This window comes from Falco peregrinus, chromosome 4, assembly GCF_023634155.1.
Source record: "Falco peregrinus isolate bFalPer1 chromosome 4, bFalPer1.pri, whole genome shotgun sequence".
In the NCBI taxonomy this organism is placed as follows: Eukaryota; Metazoa; Chordata; class Aves; order Falconiformes; family Falconidae; genus Falco; species Falco peregrinus.
Window position 1 is genome coordinate 55464329 of NC_073724.1, and position 20691 is coordinate 55485019.

The 20691-nt window shown below is 42.5% G+C and overlaps 1 protein-coding gene across 1 annotated transcript in view; it reads right to left on the minus strand.

The window, feature by feature from the left end:
• Positions 1 to 20691, minus strand: part of ST6GAL2 (ST6 beta-galactoside alpha-2,6-sialyltransferase 2) — a 53899-nt gene that overhangs the window by 21278 nt on the left and 11930 nt on the right. The window contains exons 2-3 of the mRNA XM_055802961.1: positions 5973 to 6975; positions 1250 to 1347 (exon numbers count right to left, since the gene is read on the minus strand). Of these exons, the coding sequence (XP_055658936.1) occupies positions 1250 to 1347; positions 5973 to 6918 (1044 nt within the window). The 5' untranslated portion in view covers positions 6919 to 6975. The remainder of the gene's footprint in view (positions 1 to 1249; positions 1348 to 5972; positions 6976 to 20691) is intronic.

Consider the following 20691-nt stretch of genomic DNA (forward strand, 5'->3'; position numbering starts at 1 on the left):
CCTGCCTGGCACAGAAGTTCAGGCATGGTCAGCACCAGGATGTTTGGCTAACAGTAAAACAGAGAGCAGGCAAATATAAGGAAAAAGACCCAACAAAACCCAAAAAGTAAAATAAATGACATTAAGATCAATGTTCTTTGATACATGAATTTCAGCACTAAAGCCTGAGTAAGGTATTTCTGCTCTCTCCCCTTGAGCGAACGAAAGGGGGCATATTTAACCCAGATGACTTCAAAGATCTAGTCTGTCCTTGCAGCCTCAAAAGAGCTACAAAATGAGTGTGAAGGGAATAACAGTGAACAATCCTCTCTCTGGTAGCAAAGAACATGAACTTAAACACACAGAGAACACACCCACCAAGGATGGAATTTGCATGGGCATCCTCAAAGAATAAGAAATTGATTCATAAGAAATACAGTAAATTAAGGTTTTGTTCTCATTCAGCCAGAATCAGTATGTATAGAGCATGCTATGTTGCCAACCATACTACTGGTGTTAAGTAAACTCACCATTTCAATCAGTCATAAAATTTTACAGCAATTCTGTTGTTGGTTTTTGGCTGCACTTTCATAAAGAGGAAAGCAGCTTGGTTTGCCCAAGACCAGAGTGCAGGCAAGTTTTTTCAAAATTGAAAAACTACTCTCAACCATAAGGTGTCACTGTAGCTCAATGCACAATTATTTGTTGACACCCATATGCAAAAATTCCCATTTTCCATTTCCATTCAGATGAACAAACCCATCTTACGTGTAATATCCTGTGTACATTAAAGTTTTTTACTAGTTCTTTCCACATTTTTAAAGAACAATTGACTTGCCTAGAGTTTTGTATTAAGAAAACTTAGTTCCCATTTCTTTGGCCTTCCAGTGAGGAAATAATTGGGGATCTAGAGAATATGAGAAAAGAGCTTTGGGATCCCCACAGCTCAGGTTTTATGAAGAACCCTGAGTCAGTGTGGTGAAAGTTTTCTGTACTGATGGCTCTGGCATCCTGCAGAGTCTTTACCGATGTAGGACAGAGGAGAAACTTTACAGACCAATTCTTCTGAAGCAAGGATATCAAGTAACTACTGCAATCACTCCACACTGACAGCAGTGTGAACATTCCTGTAAGGGAGAGCTTTTACCTGCTCTACGTCATGACTCTTAAATCACTAGCTGTTTCCTAGATTACTCAACACTTTCTCAGAAGTTATTAATTTACTGTACAGAAATGACATTGATTTGAATTCACAAAAGGAAGATCCTACCTGAGAGTTAATGATCCGCATGGTTGTTTTATTTCCAACATCTTTTTCATAGCCACGTGTTGGAGCAGAATTAAATCTTAGAACGGCATCATGAGAATCTAGGTGCATAAATGAAGGAGTAATTTGTTTTTCTTAGTAACATAAAACAGTAAAATAAAACAAATTATCTAAACGAATGTAAAACTTACACATTCCTAATCTTGATATTCTAAGAATGATAAATGTTCTACTATGTGCAAACAAAAATCCTCTTGCATCTTACATACGTTATTAACATTATCAAAATCCACTGGAAAAAAGTTCAGAATCATCCATTCATTAATTTAGCTTGCAATACTTAAATATTTCTCTTAATTGAATAAAGTTAGTATGGGAAAGTTATTAGTACACATAATTGCTCGCTATTTGTATTGCAAAATCTACACAGAATTACTCCATGAAAAAGCATGTTAATTGCAAGGATATCTAATTGCACATTTGAACAAATAACAACTTAACTCTAAGCTTGTGGTTCACAGGCTTTTATAATACTTGAAAATCTCAGACTACCCTAAACCTATTAATCATACAGTGTACTTACTCTCAGTGTCAGTACAAGTCTTAAAGAGTCTCTGTAGGGAAGTCAGTCCACAAACTTGTGCACACACAGAAACCAGAGGATCTCCCTTGGTAGCAAAGATCTAGCAGAGCTGAACTGTCAAAGTCTCCCCCCCGAGCTGTTGACCTCCAAGTCATGCAGAATAGAAAGCAGCTATAGGTCAAGTACGAGTCAAGGGTGGCACTATGGGCAAGCCTCCACTGGATAAAAGATAATCACCCTTCAGTTCTTCTCTTAAGGGGATCTCAAAGCCCAAAAGGCACTGTCCCTGTCAATAGGCCCTGGTCTACTTTTATCCCTTCTATCAATGGAAGCAGAGAATATGATTCAGGCCAAAACAGGCGTGTAATGCCTTAACCTATAGGTAGTTTATACAGATGGTTTTCCCTGATCACTTCAAAAGTGTTTGTATGTAGCTGAAAGATGGAGGAGGCAGAAGTTTCCATAGATAACCACCATGCTTCAATGGAGTTCAGATCTGCTCCTATCAAACTGGGATTTTCCATCCTTTCGTACCTTTAGTCCACATTTCTTGTACTCCAGACAAGAAAACATAGTGTGACATAAAGCCAGTGGTCCAGCCTCAATGATACTTGCTTGCTTGAACATGCTGTGTCTGAAAAGAGAGATTTCTGCCATATCTCCACCAAGCCCAACTCTTCAGAAGCTAAGAAGTGGAGACTTTTTCTATGTCCCTGTGCAGGGACAACCCTAGCCTCAACACCTAGCCTTCACCTGCCTAAACATAAGCTTCTTAATTGTGTAGGAACTAGAGAACATGAAGTCAATAGAAGCTGCTGGTACTCCACATTTTTGGAGAAGGAAAAGAAAGACAAAGGTCCTTTATACTTGAAACCTGCTTATGAATTTAAGGACATAAATTTGGACCTGTATTTGACAAGTTTTTGTCAATCTGTTGTCTGAGAACTGGGAATTGGGTCAGGCAATGGGAACTGTATGGTTCACAACCTAATTGAAAGACAGTGTGCTGTATTTCCAACGTTACCCGTGCTGGTTCTTCATATCAAGATATAAAACCTCTCTGTCACCATAAAACACATGACCAGGATGCAGCTGAACACTGATAATAGCTGGTTTTAAGTCAACTAATTTAAATCTTATTAAGTATTTGGAGATATCCACTTTAAAACCATAAGAAGTCTGGGGTTTCATCACAGATCCCTGTTACTTTCTGATGATGCCAAAATAATTGGGTCTCCCATTAAACAGTATGACCACAACGGGAGTGTTTGCTGTACCCATGTGGTATTTCCATAGCTAATTTAATTCAAGAACAATGGGGGGAGGGCAAAAGGCAGAACAAAAATTAATATTTCTGCCTGTGTTTCTGATAGGAACACAGAAGAGGGAGCTAAAGGCCTATGAAGAGAAAGGTCCTCTGCTCCTGCCTTCTTAGGCCTGTTTTTTTCTTTTGGGAGGATAAATACTAAAAGCCTTTTGCCTGCAGCAACTTCACCAACCAAGGCTGTACAGCCCATGGCTCAAAACTCAGAACTCACACATGGGGTGTTTTTTCCCCACCGCCTCATGATGCTGACTTTGCTGTGCCTCTGCGGACACACCACAGCTGCCTGTGGTTACCTCCGAACTGGCAGGTTGACTTGCATTTTCAACCAAGAGCTGGTAGCCCTGGTGCCAGCTCGGGGAGAGGAGAGTCTTCTTCTACAGCTGTGCATGCACAGGGGGAAAAGAGCACTTTGTACAGTCTGATCTTTCTTTTCCTGGTCAGACTCTTCTCCCTTTTTCAAGGACTAGAAGGGAGGAGTGGAAAGGCACAGCCAAGAGCTCAGCTGTAAACACATACTGTCTGAACTCTGCAGGGGAAGCGTAACTTCCTCCCCATGAGAATAATAATACAAACAGATGCTGGAACTTCCATTTTCCATTTTAAGTGGGGAAACACTGGCACAACGTCTCCAGTATATCAGCACTTCCCAGGAGCCGCACTGACCACTAAGATCCGTACGTTTGCACCAGGCCATGCTGGGATGGCTGTAAGCAACCAGATGGCGCCCCTCCTAGCCCCCAGTTGTGGGCCAAATTCTCTGCTCAGTCACAAGTACCTGTCAGTGTCCTGGAAAACACTTAGAAAAAACCTTCTGTGACAGAATCACAGGAAGGTCAGGGTTGGAAGGCATCTCTGCAGATCACCCAGTCCAAGCCCCTGCTACAGCAGGGTCACCCACAGCAGGTTGCACAGTCACGTCCAGGCAGGTTTGAATGTCCCCAGAGAAGGAGACTGCACAGCCCCTCTGGGCAGCCTGTCCCAGGGCTCCGTCACCCTCAAGGTAAAGGAGTTCTTCCTCACGTTCAGGTGGAACTTTCTGTGTTGCAGTTTGTGTTGCCCCTTGTCCTGTCACTGTACGCCACTGAAAAAAGCCTGGCTCTGTCCTCTTGGCACTCGCCCTTATGGTATTTGTCCGCACTGGTCAGATCCCCCCTCGGTCTTCCCTTCTCCAGGCTAAACAGGCCCAGCCTGTGACTCCTGCTGCCTCACGCACCATCCTGTACAACAGGTAGGAAGAAACCTGAAACTTCTTTGTAGGCCTTACTAAACACCATCTCTTCCCTTCAGGCAGCATCAGATGACAATTTCCCAATTAAATCAAAAGCTCTTCCTCAGAGAACAGCATAAGCTTTCTGTGCCCAGAGTGCTCCTGAGAAACTGTGTATACATAGGAGCACACAGGCTCCAGGTACCACGCCAAGCACCAACACCCACACCCCGGCTGCACCCGCATATGCAAATATGCCATGGCACATGCTGTAACATGTAATTATGCAAATATGTCACAATGTGCTATGGATTCCCCAGTACAGCACTAATCCATGCTGGTGTAAACCGGGTGTACTGGGGAACACTGACAGAAGATTTTGTTTCAATCAAGATAACACACTGGAGAAGGAAGGAACTGTTAAGATTTTTAACCCCAAAGGTTTCTGAACCGGTGAGGCTCCCTGTGAAATTGGGGCCTGCCCTGGTGTGATTTTAGCTGCAGGCTGGCCAGGCACCCATGCTCTGCTGGAAGCTTATTAGTTTGATAATGATAGCAGCTCTAATACATTCCAGAGATTTAAAGGAAACCCATCTGTGTCAAAGAGATGATACAGTGCCATGAAGCAAGTACTGGGATGTGAAGTCCTGGAAGGTAGGAGGATTAATGAGTGAACATCAAAAGGTTTTTGTAGAGAACGGAAGGAGATATCTCTTCTTGCTCCAGAAGCAAGTCTGAGACATACATTTCATCCTTCTTTTAGTGCTTTTAGCATACTGCACGTGTACTACTAAAACGAAAAACTACTGAGATGTTAACATGAGTAGCAGCACTCGTTCTTGAAAACTGAAAATAAGACTGACCTGGATTAGTTTTATGGCTCCACAATCCTTTTCTGAATAGCTACCAAAAAAATCCCACCTTGAAGTAGGGAATTCTGTGTGACACTGACATCTAAGCACACCTGTAACCTCACTGACTCAGTGCAGCCATGGAAAAACAATGGGCAGAGATACTTGAAATCATTTAAATTCACTCTTGGAAAAGAGGTCAGGGGACTTGACATCAGCGTATGAAACTACTCAAGGGTCTGAATTCTACGTCTGTGAACAATAAACATGCAAGAGGTGAAGAGGATGCTCTGCTGCTTCTTGGCAGGGAGACAAAGTTCATTCTGGGACAGCAATATAACAAACAGTTTCTCTAGGAGCCACCACAAAACACAGACAGGTGTAACACAGCTTTGCAGAATAAAACCTGAACATGGCTCTTAACCTGCTGAAGAAATACATACTGCAGCAAAATGTCAAATATGGCAGATCTGATGAAACCAGTGTTTCCTTTATGCTACAAACTGTAATATGATAAGTTGGCATCCTTGTTTCCTTTAAATCAAATTATGACTTCAGGCCTGATTCTCCTTTCAGTTATATTGTCACGAAAGGGAATAGCTTCACTGAAGTCCACAAGCTCATATTCATATAATGCTGGTGAGAGAGAAGAACCAGACTTTACAGACCTGTGCTTGAGAAGAATGAACCCTTTGAAAGACAAACATAAACACACACATGTACATACATATGCACATGAATAGATGCATTTCACCCACCTATTTCATCCCCTAGAGAGGAGTTCAGTATTGCACCAGCAGACATAACTACGGCACAGCTCCCAAAGCCATGTGTATATAATTTGCCCAGTGGAATTTGGGGAACGTGCTTTTCCCATCCAAGTGTGGAGAAGGGAGCCTCCTTGCCATCTATTGTTTTCACATTCACCCTTTCTTTTAGCTCACAGAATAGCTGGTCTCCTGTCAACTTAGAGTTTCGTTTCCCCTTGAACCGCACCCCATGCTTATTGGTGCTCAAATAATCTTTCATTGCTTTCTGCAGTCGAGGGTTTAGCATCTTGGAAGAGACATCCCCTTTCCAAAGCTTGTAAAGAAAGGATTTTGACATTGTGGAATATAGCCCATCCCAGTCATCAGATTCATCAAGCATCTGGCTTCTCCTGTGCTTTGTGCTCCTTCTCCTCATTCTTCTCTGATGGCTCCAGTTGTTCTGTAAAATATTTACTTTTGGATTATCCTCATCAGCTGAGATTAATTTTGCTATCTCTTGAAGGTGGTTGTGTGACCGAGGCTGACCAGCAGCAAATAAATAATTGTCATTCACTTGGTAGAAAGCACTTTTTGATTTTCTTCCTATCTGGGATGGAAAAAACTCATCTTCATTTCTAAAGGCATCTTCCAAGTCGGTCCATTTCTTAATACTTCCAGTCCCCGATTTAAAAGTACCTAAGAGATCTTCATTAAGAAGTACCTCATTCCCATCAATGTTTTCAGAGAATGATGGATCATGAATGGCTCCCATGATGACTCTCTGCTTGCCCTGAAGGGGCAGAAGCCTCTTAGTTTCAATGTAAGAAAAGGAACTCGGAACTGGTTCAGCAGTGTTGCTATCTGTAAAATAGATGAATATCACCAGAAAAAGGAGACCCCATGCAAAGATCCCAAACAGCATGAGTTGTTTCCATTGCTTCAAGTTAGGTTTCATGGCAATGCCTTTACCAGCTCTTCTGTGTCTTGAAGTATTGGTGAAGGAAAATGAAACCTGGAAAGAACATCGAATATTAATCAAGAATGGTTCTAAAATTAGATACAATTCAGAAATACCTTAACACATTTTGATAGAAGCTGCAGAATTAATCTCCAAGCTGTAGCACAGAGGATTCAGAAGCAGAAACAAACTCCAGAGCCTGCAGACACTGCAGGAGTGACATGCTTTGGCTGTAACCACACCATGACAGCTGCTAGCTACAAAAGAAGCTGGTGGCCAGTTTCTACAGTAACACTGGATCCTGCCTTCAGGGAGATCATGTGCCTGCCTGCTTCTGCTATACTGAGCATAGCATTAAGACAGCAAATGCAAAACACATGTCTGGCTGTACGCACAGTGGGGACAGTATTAGCTGTCTTCTCTTTTGCCATTGAAAGTCCTTATGCAGTGAGACTGTGAGCAAGCCTGTCCCCAGAGGGACTGGGCAGGGAGGACAAAACTCTCAGCTGAACAGCCCTCTATCCACAGCCCGGAAGGGATGGTGCTCTGTGGATATCATCATGGGGGAGTAGGGGACAGCATCATACCAGTGGGTCGGAGGGGAACCTTTTCCTCAGCTGGTATGAATGGGCACAGAGTCAGTGGGCTACATCACTTGTTGCCCGGGGTCAGACATAAATAAGAATTACTTTTGTACCTCTGCTATGGATGCTGCATGTACACTGAGGTGGCTTGAAGGTGTTCTGCATGTCAAGGCGTGAGAGGTTTGCATTTTCCAAGAAGGGGGATGGATGGCACAGATAATTAAATATATGCTTTTAGGATAACCATAGACATGTACACAAAGGAGGTGGGCAGGGAATGTCAGACCTAGGCTTGGCAATCTGTGCTCTACTAATACCTGGGGATTTTGGACAGCTTGTGCATCAGTGGAGGGATGCATGGTCCAAAATGAAAGAAAGTCTCACTGAGGGAGGTCGTGTTCCAAGGAAAATACACTAACACTTTGCTAGACCGTTATGCACACTATGCCATTACATGAACTCACTTGCTTAATCAAGTGGTACGGGCATCGATGGCAAAGCTGGCTGAAGAAAGTCTGGTCCTCCCCCAGCATAAGCCTCCCTGCACTATAGTCATCATCAGTCTTGGTTGCTGCACTGCAGTGCAACTCAGTGTACTACTTAGTGATAGATCACTTACCTGATCTGGATTAAAATTAAGCCCCTTCTGGAGTTTTCTTTCTAACCCCATTTATTTCAATGACCTCTTACTGGTGGGACTTAAGAGCCACTTGTACCAGCCAGCTGTGATCAGAAAAGGGGAATGGGAGTGGGAGCAGGCTTAGCTTTCATTAACAGCCCATGCCTCAGGAGCCACCATCTCATCACATCGCATCCTAACAGTACACACAGCTTACACAGATCTGATAACACACTGCCTGCTTACGCCTGACCATCAGGAGGGACCAAAACCACAGTCACCATATGCTATTACCTTTCTGCAAGCTGCTGAAGTACATCAAAGCTGAGTGCAAAGTTTAGACTGAAGCTGTAACTAAGGCTGTGTTTTCACATCAAAAAGAAATCAGCAATAACACCGAAGTAAGGAGTTCTCTGCCCTGTCCCTCATTCCTGCACTGTGCCTCTGCCACTGCCAACAACCCTGCATGTGGGGCTGGCATATTACAAACTGGACCAGTAAACTTGATACAGCAGGGGTTACAGTGGTGAAAGATATCTTACAGGGTTTTTTGTTTTGGTTTGTTGGGTTTTTTTAAACTGGGTCAGCCCCTTTATGCACTTAGTGTGGTCACACATCCAGTTGTTTCAGCACAAACAAGGAGATTTCCTACCACAATGCAGAGGAGAGAGCAAACCGCAGGTGGTATTAGCAAGGATACTTCAGGCTAGCATTTCTGCTGACCTCCTGGGAATGTGAGGCCACAACATTACATTTCCAAACACAGGCTATTTTAATGATCTAGACAAAGCATAGACCATTAAAGAAAGCAAGCTGACTTTGGGACTCAAGGCAGTGTCCAAACAGAGAGAGGATTCATAATGTCACATTTGGATGACCAAATTTCATTGCAAACACGTTAGTTGCTAATACACCTAAAAAAAAAAAAAAAAAATCATGAGTGTGATAACCCTGTACTCCACAGTCATTTGGCTTGGCCCACACAAACCACATGGAAAAAAACTATTACTCCAACTGACCCATTTCCTACTTGCACTCCACTGCTACAAGATTGCTCTCTGCAGCACCTCGATGCCCCCCCCCCCCCCCCAACCCCTTGCAATTTTAAATCACTGCAGGGGATGTCCTGTGGGAGTCAACTTACAGTATATGACTGTTGTGCAACTTAGATCTGCCCTGAAGTTATTGCAACCTGCCCACTCATCAGTGTTCACATGGTTTGCATTTTTAAATCAGCATTCTTTGCCCATCTGAACTGCTTTCATCCCTTTTTATCATTTTCCCTGCTGTGTTTCCCCAGCACTTTTCAACACGTGGCTTCCAAACCACTGTGTAAGTTAGTCTTTGCTCAGTCAGATGTTTCTCCTGCTGAATATACATTTCTTACAGGATCCAGAAAGGAAGCATCTTGCAGAATCTTTTTAACAAGCTTGCAGGAAGTTGAAGCTACAAAGGAAGAGGTCACTAGTATTTTCCACTGAGTCACTTAACAAGTCCAACCACAATTTAAAGACAATCCGTTACAAAATTTCACATTTTTCTAAATTTTTTCTAAGCTTTGTTGTATCTTTGTAACTGGAAATTGGTAAGAAATAGAAAGGGTTTAGTCTTAATTCAGTTGTGAGACTATGAAAGTTTCTGGTGCATGTGCTTGTTGCAGCGGACTGCCATAGCATGAAGATTTAGTCTGGACCCATAAATTCGATATTCAGGTTACAATCCGAAAAGGGAATGAGTTGCATTATATATTATTTTTAAATTAAAGCAAATGGATTTTTCCCCCCCTAAGACTTACAAGGTCATAAAAGCACACTCGTTTTTATCGGTGTGCACATACATGCACGCACATGATTACCTTCTTCATGCAGCAATGTGTAAAACAAAAAATCAGCATACAGCACTGTATATGTCAACACCGCAAGTAGAAGGAGAGACACTAGTGAGAATAAATCTGAAAACTTTACACATTAACTACTGCAGAAGCTTATCTACGATCCCTTGTTGAAAGTGGGGCCTCAGAAAGGATACTGAAATCTCTTGAAGACCGGAGTTATGCAGGCAAATCTCTGTGCTGCTTTAATGTTTTTTGCTCACAAGAAAAGCCTTGTCCTCCAGCAGTACAGCTGAGCTGGAAGCGAATTCAAGGTCATTACTGTATTAGTTGCAAGAGGACCCCTACAACCTCACAGAATCTTGAAGGCTGCACATGGAAAGCTGTAGTAAGTCCAGAAAAATATCAGTTTATCTTATCTCCCTCTGCACTAAACATCCAGTCCTCTCCCCCTCAGCTGCTGCGGCTTCTCACACCTCAGTCTCAGCTTTGGGGAAGTCTAGGAGGAGAGGGCAGCCCCTCTGCATCCTCTCCACTCCCCATTGGCAGAAGACCCCTCTGCTGCTCACTGGAGAATCTCCCGCCCCTTGTACCACCTGGGGATGTGCTCCGGCTCATGCCCTGTGTTGCTGGCAGTGCATCTCAATTGCAAGGAGAAACACATCTGTGTAGGAAACCAGAAACGATGATCATAATGAATTACACTGGCTAAATAAATAAAAGCAGGCAGTTTCATAGGTGTAATTATTGAAGTCCACTGGATGCTTCAGGAAGAAACCTCCACCCCTCTCATCTATGCTGATCATACAGCTTTCAAGCTGTTAAAGAAATTCTACACACATTATAAAATTATCATTCACATTGCTCATTGCCTCCACCTTCACCATCCCTGCTGTAATAATCCTCTTCACTTACAAAGAATGAGACCACTGGAGTCAAAGCTCCTGCCAAGCAGGACCCGAGAAGTAAGTCTGCACCTGGGGACAACACCCAAGACAACGCAGCCCAGCTTCCTCTTCAGCAAAAGTAATAAACCTGTTTAACCCAGAGGCTGAAGATGTCATTTTCCTACACATCTCCTTTCTGATGGGCTCTTTCAATCATTAACTGATTTAAGCTCCGACTGCCATATGGAGAGGGGCTTTTTTCTTATCCAGTCTGGTTGTTTGCATGAAAGCCATGGAAAACATGAGGTAAGGTACAAACCAGGGAAGTGGGCAGAAAAGGGGAACTTACTTATTTGCTTAACAGAAGTACTAGCAGCAGCTATGAAAAAGAAAGGTAAACCCCAAGGGTATCTTTGAAGCATCCCAAGAAATAAAGCCAATTCCCCAGTGGAAATTAAAGGCCAATTTTCCAAAAGCGGCACCCATTTATAGGAAATTTCATTTTGCTATGCTAAAATGCAAGAAAAATACGCAAAAATGTGCTCCTCCTCCCCTTACACAGCCCATTGTTTTGCAACAAGGAACACTTCTAATTTTTCTGAAGTAGGCCTCCTGACTATCTCTTAAATGAGAAGAGATGGATGAGGGAGATTTTGTTATTATTATTCCTTTGAAACATTCCTCCCTTTCAGCACTGTCTATTGTTAAATTAATTTGTACAGACCCCGGCAGCTCAGAGGTCAGGATGGTTCAAGTTGATGTTCTAAGATGTGCACTGTTATGTTAAACAGGTTTTTTCTTGGCTGCAGCTTTACAGCGAGAAGGTCACCTCGGGGTTATGTGGGGTAGCAAATGTTAGCTGTGGGCAACCTTTCCCAAAGGGCTGAGAATCTGACCAGGGTTTATTTGATGGAAAGCTTAGGTGGCCTGAAGAGATAGCAAATGCTCCTTTAGTTTGCTTCATCTCTTAGTCAGCTAATTCCAGGGTATTAAGAAACCTCTGGCATAGGGCAAAACAGCTGGAGGCTGCATTTCCAGGGTGGGGAAACAGTGTCATCCTCTCACGTGGGAAGTGCCAAATCGGTTTTAGCATTATTCACATCATTTCTGTGGTGCAAGCCATACAGTAGGCAGCAACAGAGAGGCAAATCTGTGGGGAGTGGTCACTGCCAAAAGACGTATATTAGTCTGTTGATGGCCTGGGCACTTGTCTTATTGGCTGTGATTAGGCCTCCTAATTAATGAATCTCTTTTGGACAACTTGTTAGTCCCAATAAACCTGGCTCCTTCCTTCAATGTTATTTTCAGAGGAGTCAAGCCACATTCAGTACTAGCTGTAGCAATACAAGAGAATGTCTTCTGAAACAAAAAAGAAACATCCAAACAACTCAGAAGCAGGATTTATATTTTTTTTCATTTTTTCAGTATTGCTCAGTGTCTTTTAAATCTATATTTAGTTATCTTCTTAGGGAAAATTCCTTGGGAGGTATGCAAACAATGGTATTGCTAACCTGAATCACCCATTAAATGTGAGCCAAGCATCCCAAGCCAGGGCATTTGGAAAGCAGTCTCCGGTTCTTGTTTGCTTTGGGGATGCAGGCAGTGTGCCTGTTCTCAAGTCCTCTGATAAAACCTAGGATTTCAAGTTAAAGAGGGTGGGGGTGGAGTGGCTTTTTTTTTTTTTTAATTATTTTTACTAATGACCCATTTCCAGGAGCTCAGACTGCAAGAAAATTACCAAATATAGTGAGACTTGCAGTAAAACTCACTTGAGCTGGCAACCCAGCAGCTGGAGAAATGCTCAGTGGGGTTTCTGCCAGGGAACATGTCCTAGATTATTCTGTAGGATCACAGGAGCTTAGATGCATCAATCTCCAGGTTTTAGTGGGAGGTCAAAGCTATCTTCTATGCATCTGATACCCACTCTCCACACTCCATCATCAAGTTCAAGCTGACTGGCATTGAAGCCAGCTATCACTTTCCCACAGCCCACAGTGCTGCCTGCACAGCCCAGAGACCACATACAGGTTATAAGAGTGTGGGCTGACAGGAGGGAAGTAAAAATAGCCATACCAGCTCTTAGCCTTCACAGGCAGATTTTCCCACTCCCAATGGAAATGTTCATCACAGCATCAAGGGCCGGGCTTTGCAGTGACTGACTGCACCTCTCAGGTCAATCTCCATCTACCCAACCTGCAGCATCTTTTCTCACAAGCCATGACAGCGGCTCTCACTCTGATACACACTAAGATTCAATACTCTGGCCAGAATTTCCTCCCAAATTTCAGGTCAGATACAACGCAACCTCTTTGTCTTTTACAGACTGGTTATGAGCCCATCACAGTCTTGTTATCATAACTGAGGGATTCTGTAGAAATGTACTACATATCGCTGCATGTGAAATTCAGGACAACTTCAGTGTAAATCACTTCCAGGCTCTCCAATCAAAACTACAAAGAAGGGGCAGAAGCATCATATAGTTGTGCTGAAAATAAGCAATTTTCACAATGTAACTCAAATCAGCCCCTACAGCCTCTCAAGGAGCCCCTCAAGGAGCTCCTCACATAGCCATGTACTACCTGCATTCAGCCTTACCTACTTCTGACCCCTTTTTTTTGCTATTTGCTCTTGCCATACGTTTGCTTTGTCCTGGTCCTGTTCACAGCGAGATGCAAAGGTTCAAGGCTGCTTCAAGCTGCAAATGTCAGCAGTGCTTCGTTCCACCATGGCACACGGGTGCAGAAACCATCACTGTGACCACAGTCCCCAGCATGTCCTCACAAACAGCAGAGATGCAGCTAAGGTTATCTTGTCTGCCCTTGCAGAACAATCAGAGGGCTGTTCTAGACAATTTTTGGTCATATTTCAGCTGCCACAGCACTGTCTCTTAATCCAAGCACCAGAAAAAAACAACCAACAAACAAACCTCTTATCTATGTTAGTATAAAACCACTGCAAATATCCAAAGACAGCCAAGTCACTTTTCCAAAGTGACATTCCGTATACCACTGTATAATCACGGAGGGATCCAGCTTTGTACAAACACCATCCCAGCTGCAAAGCCTTGTGGCTCAGGCCACAGAGACACACATGCTTTTTCTGCACCACCTTTCTCCTAAGCTGTAGGTTGTAGAGGAACTGCAGTCTTTCCCAGGGGACCTGATCAGCATTAGGGTCCTGGGAAGCCAAGTGCTGCACATTTACATGAGACATGCACGCTGAAACGGCAAGCTGGCTGGAGATAAAAGTGTGGAAACACAGCAATCGGATTGATGGCCATCACTTACTTGTGTATCCTCCACTATCCTCCGTTCATACATAACCACCTTATTAATGTATTTACTTTTATTGCTGAGGTGAGGTCAGTGAGGAGGAGGAAGAAGCAAGGACTGGGGGGCGCTGGGATACTGGGCTGGATGGGAAGGAATCCTGGCTGCAGAGCAGCATGGGGGCAGGAAGGTAAGGGTGAACAGCAGAGAGTCTGAAAAGAAACTATGCCCGCTGTGCTAGTGAAAGAGTAAAACACCACTTGCCAGAGGCAGGGACACCTCAGCACTGAGGGGGTGAGAACTGGAAGCAAAAACTCCCTCCCACTGGAATGACCACATCCTTCCCTCCAGAAAAGCACTGGGTGAGCCCTGCTACTGCTGAGGGCAGGCTCTGGCCCAGAGCATCCTACCCGATATCTTCCAAGCAACAGATGGGAAAGAGGCCACCCCCATGCTCCTGCAACAGACAGGAGGTCTGGGTGAGCAGCGGACCTGCGCTGTGCCCTCCCCCCTCGTTCTGGGAAGCCCTTTCCAGGACAACGTGATGGTTCCCACCATCCCTGTGCATGGGAAAGGGGATCATAGAGCACTGACAGCACTCCTCACAGGTGGAGGAGCATGGCCCTTGCTCCCCTCCCACCCTATGTACCAGGGCACCCTTGGACTGAGCTTTGCAATGGATTAGCACCCGAAATAGCTGCACATCTTTTCCCCTCTTCTACCCTGCGAATGTTGCTTCACCACCCATGCAGAGATGCTCCAAACTACTGGCATGGCTGGTGCCTGAGGACCCACAACACAAGCAGGAGTTACTGTCCATCTTCAGCACAGCCTGGCTTTCTATGGGACTGATCCTTCCCTGCCCACAGAACAAGGTTTTAATCCCTTCTCCCCTGCAAAAGCACAGCTCAGGAGCAGCCCATGCCTATGTTCTGATGTCATGTGTAACTGAACGTGATGGCAGGAATCTCTTAATGTCCCAAAACAAGACAGAGAGGCACAGAGAAATGGATAGTCTACTCAGCGTCTAATAAAACATAAGAAAAAAAGAAAAAAAACCCAAAACAGCCAACATACATAACTGTGTTTCGTTCTCTTCCCTCTTTTTAAGGGACAGCTTTTGATACCGTTATTGCAAAAACACATAATTCAAAAAAGGAAGGAAGTGCTTTGAGGGGTTTTTATTTAAAGCTTGACAGGATAAACGAATCACAGTCTCATTAAATCACACAAATCTCAGGCTGCACACAAGACTAAACCACGAGAAATAGGACGTTACAAATCCTCATGCAGTTCTACACTTCCAGCACAACAGCTCATTTTATTTCTGCTCTTGGCAAGGTTAGAATAAAAGGCTCCTTTTCTTTGCTCCATAAACGTTTTTAGATGCTATATTACTTGAACTTAACACAGCAGTAATTGCACTGAAAAAGGGCAATCTGAATTGCTTCCTGAAAGAAGGAAACGTTTATACTAACACACACACAACAGACAGCGCAGTTACAAAAGGTCTGTTTCAATCCTATCACAAAAAAACTGACCAAAGTCACAAACTCTTCCAGGCAGAAAGGGTTGGAGAATTTTGATTATCCACTCTAAAGCATCAGTGCTTCTGAGATATACTGATTATCTGTATCTCACAGCAGTAAATTTTATATTCACAGAGTATGTTTCTACTGTGTGTTCCGGTAAAGTAAGTCCTATAGGTACTGTGTTGGGCTTTGCTTTTTATTACACTACAGTTTGTCTTTTTACATTTGTGAAAAGCAAGCCCTTGTTTTAAAACTCTAAAAAAAGAAAAATGGTAAATAAATTGTTCCCTATTCCTCAGCTCTATCTCACTGCCAGTTCCTATTTGTTTATGTTAGCAACATCACCCTAAGAGAACATTTAGACAATTATCATTGCTAATGCTCATTTCTATATACTCATATACATACATATAAACAACACGCCTTCTATAGGCTTACTTGCTCTAGGCTAAAAGCTTGAATGAAAAGTTTCACCCTGGAAGAAGGCCTGCCAAACTGAAGGATGAAGTCAGTTTAGCCCTTGTTACATTACAAATACAATCCAAAAGTGAAATTTCCTGGACTAGAACAATTTTCCTCCTTTTTTTGTATATTTTGATACTTAACATGACTATGCTGATGATAAGCCAACCTACATTAGCTGAGATGTTTTGTTTGGCTTCATGAGGCAAAACAAAGCGGTATTAGTATTTAAGTTTGGGCTTTTTTTTCCCTTTCCTTTCTCTCCTCCATTCTGGCACTGTTTTATGCATGGCTCAGGGCAATATTAGTTTAAACTATGACTAGATCAACAGAAACCTCTTCTCCGGGGGATACAGCTGTTTGTAACCTGACACAAACCACTGGAACTTGAATCCTACCTGTCTGGAAATTTTGCAGAGAAACAGGATCTCTTAAGAACTACCATCATGAAACCAGTATGAGGAATAGTGACAATTTAATCATGGTGGTTGGTTGCATTCTTCATAGATTTCCCCACTGTGCAGTCATTAGTGACCATGTGCAGTGCACAAGAAGTCTTCTTTCCCAGCACTTCCCATTCACTCCCTACAAGTAAATATGACTTTACAAGGTGGAAGGCAGCAGAAAAAAATTAAGGTCTCTAGAAGCTCCGATACCATTAGAACACTGAGAAACTGAGGCAAGTGAGAGGCATGATAGAGCTGGCTAGTTTGCAAGATTATTTGCATTACTTGTTTTTGTTAAAAGAGCTGAAATGACGGGATAAGATTCTGAGCCCATCCCCACTGGATACAACATTGGAATTACTATTGGATGCTAATTTTCACCATCATAAGAGACAACAGAATCTGAAACCTTGTATTTTGAGATCTACAGGCTACTACAGATGAATCTGTGAAAGAGAAAATGCTATTCTTATTAAGATACTTGGCAGAGGTTGTTGACATGCTTTTACGGCTAGAGAAAAGTCTCTATTTAAATACTGACTTTGAAGTCTGAAGCTCATCAGTACACATGTAATATATTCCTTTCCTTCAATTCTTCAGCAAGTGGGATTCTCAAAACTTTCAATAAAATATTTGTTAGTATTTCAAATGCTGGCTACATCTTTTTTTTTTTTTGGTTTTCAGCCAACAAGCAGGCCTTTGAAATATCACCGATTTCATTAAAAAGCCCTCCTTCTAAGACTGCCTTTAAGTAGCCAAGACATTGAAACCTCCTGCCTACTTTTTCAATGCTGTGCTTGGAAGATGTGGATGCATCTGCAGATGAAGCGCATCCTCTTGCCCGGCACAGAGCACAGCTGACCTCTCAGCAGTACGTCAGACATGTCAGAAATTCTCTTTCTCCCTCTCTTCTCCTCCCTTGCTGCATACTGGCAACTCTGCACTCATGGCAGCAGACCCCTTCTGGCTGTGGCAAGGCTCTGCCCATGCTCCCCCAGCATACCCGCCTGTGCTTGCTTTCCTGGGGAGCCTCTTCTGAGACTGTGCTTGCTTGTCTTCAGGTTCGTGGCCCTCCAAGAAAACATGAGTTTTCCCTCAACACCATGCCATCTGCCATTTAGGAAGGCTACTGGCAACACTCAAGCCAACAATTTGCAGAATCAGGAGAAAAGTACACAAGGATGGAGATGAACTTTCATGTGGTTTTGCCCCTTGCCTAGCATAATACAGCCCTAGTCCATGTCGGCAGCTTTTAAGTGCTAAAGGCAGAGGGCAAGTAATAAAGTGAAGCCAATTCACTGCCTTAAATCAATCAGAAGGTTTTCTCTGCCAAGATAAAAAGAGACTGTTCTGAAAAAGAAATCTTTGTTTTAACATAGATTGATTCCTTAGCAACACCCAATCCTGTCAAACCTGTTCTGTTGATGGGGTTCAGTCCTGCTTCGATCCTGTTCAGATACTAAATAAATGAAAAAAACCAAACCAAAACCCATTTAGTCTCATCTAAAAACTAATGCTTAACGTTTCTAACATTTTCATGATTCTTGCTTTTACTTCCTGATTTGCATCTATATTTCTAGTCAGCATATGTTAGTATAGATGTTTTACTAACAGCTAAAACTGCTATAGTAGGTATAGGGTATATTACACAGGATGACTGCAAGCAAAGCAAAATTTTCCTACTTTCATCAGATTGGGGTTTTTTTAACTGTTGGAGAAAAATGCATTGAAGTTCATGCTAAATATGGCTATAAAAATGCAAAAAGATATACTGGCAGCAATCATAAGTGATGCCGAGCAGTGATGAGACTCTTATTCTGGTGTTCAGCTGTGTTCAATCTACTCCAAACTTCTTACATTTTTCAGTATCTGTTCAGAAGATTCTGTTGTGCCTGCTCTGCTGTGCTAAAACAGTAAAATTCTTGTGAATCTGTATTTGGACATGAGGCACTATAGCAAAGTGCTGGTAATCCACACCCACTGGTAGGAACTTGCCACTAGTAGCAAACCTACCAATCACCAAACCCACTTTGGTGAACTGATTAAACAAAATTTACCACTCTAATAAAGCAGAAGAAACTCTACATAGGAATAGTGTATTTCCTTAATTCACTGTAACTTGTACTTTATTTTAATGCACTGTACAATTTCATAGTACTTCCAGTAACTGTAGTGAATTGTATGGTATAAAACCCATAAATATGAAATCTGGTATTACTTCTAACAGACCCTGGAGCGTGGTGAGAGACATCAGGTTATTGCCAGGGAAGAATGTCACAGATCTGCATGTTCCCTTAACCCCACCCCTGTGCTGACACAAAGCTACAGCAGAATCCTGTAGCATCTCATTTATGATATCTCCATTTATGATGAAGTGTCCTGAAGTGACATTTAAGCAGACGAATAGTAAGATTTTAAGATGAATTTATGAGCAGTGGTAGACTGGTCTACTTACAAGCCACATTTACTCAAACACACCTTGTACCTAACATTCTGCTTTTCAAAGAGCCCAATTCTGTGAACAGTAGCAGCCACACAAGCTGGGGTTTCTTTGACTTCAGCATAAGAAAATGAGCACCACTGAGCTGTTCTTAAACACCAGACAGACAGACAATAAGCTGTGCTCCAGAAGAACCAAAAGAAATACTGTTCAAAGTTAGTCGGGGAGAAGGGAGCACCCACAGACCTGAGGTCCAGCTCTGGGTGCAGAACCTCACTGACTGCACTTGCACTGAAGCACCGACTGCCAGCGCACACCCCGAATTCACAATGCAAATCAGGTAGCTGATACCACCACATTTTAGTCTAAAGATGCTATACTTTCACAGATTTTCTTTTTCCTCTATTTTAACTGCTTTTTGAGATTGCTAAATCTCTTCAGATTGCTCCGAAAGCAGCAGAAATTATTAACAGTGAACTAATTTATGATGAAATGGACTTATCATACTAACTACTGATAATTTTTTTAAGCTTTAATTGTTCAAATTTGATACAGCTCTTTAAGAATCCTATCCAATGTAGTTTCACAATTCTCAATGGATACTATTTATCTGACTTATTTACTAATTACTTCCAAATTACAAGTGTCCCTCAGGTCTGAATCATTTTTGATGAAAGAATGAGCACACTTACATAGTTTTATACCATGAGGGAACAGAAATTAAAGGAAAAGAATTTGTATAACTCAGATCAAGCAAAGGGAAAGCTTGATTTCTTTGAAGTGTTTTCTAACTTTATTACCACATGCAGGTAACAATTTGTGTCTGCTAAACCTTCCATGCCACTATGTGCCAAGGTCTCTTCAGTTTTGTTTTTTTTAGTAAACAGAGATTATCATTAAAAGCTATGGCAAAAGCAGTATTCCAGAATGCCGATACTGTAAATGTCACTGTCTCCATAAAGAAACCAAGTATGGACAAGCACATGAGGAATAATCTCTTATTTTCAAGCCACTTAAATAAAACATACCCAAGGGCATGCTATAGAGGAGCCCACGTTTCCGTCAGTGGTAACATATACAGTTTCCTTTCCAGGAGGTGGAGAATCCAAGTTTATGGGAATTCTAATACATCACTTTTCTGCCAAGCAGACTGTTGTAAGAAACAGGCACATTGGTGTCGTTAGTTTAAAATCAATTTCACTTGGCCTGGGCATCAGAGAATCGGGGAAAAATTAGACTTTAGTGCATGACATTTGCTTTTTAAAAGCACTGTCTTCTTGGAAAATGTAACATTGTTAATATAATACATTACTCTCTCTACAGCTACTACTTCTCCAGCATTTCAGCCAGCGACTGATGGTGCCAGTTGACAGTGGTGTGCTTCCTCCAGCATCACCATGTCACTGCAACCACCTTTTGATTTCCAAAACCTCAGGAGGAGTAGCATCCCTATTTTGAACCATCTCCAAGACCTATGAACCACTGCTCCAACTCTTGATCCAATCTGCCTTTTTCTTGATGACGCTTCTACTCAGCATGCCCGTTTCCGAATCACTTGACATTTTCCCAAGTACTCCTCATACATGGGAGTTGCAACTTTCTTCTTTTGTAGCCTCACTTCAGATGGATGGAAAATAAGGGGAATCTTTTGCTTAGAGAGGTATTGCATTTCAAAGAACAAGAATATAACTGTTTTGTTT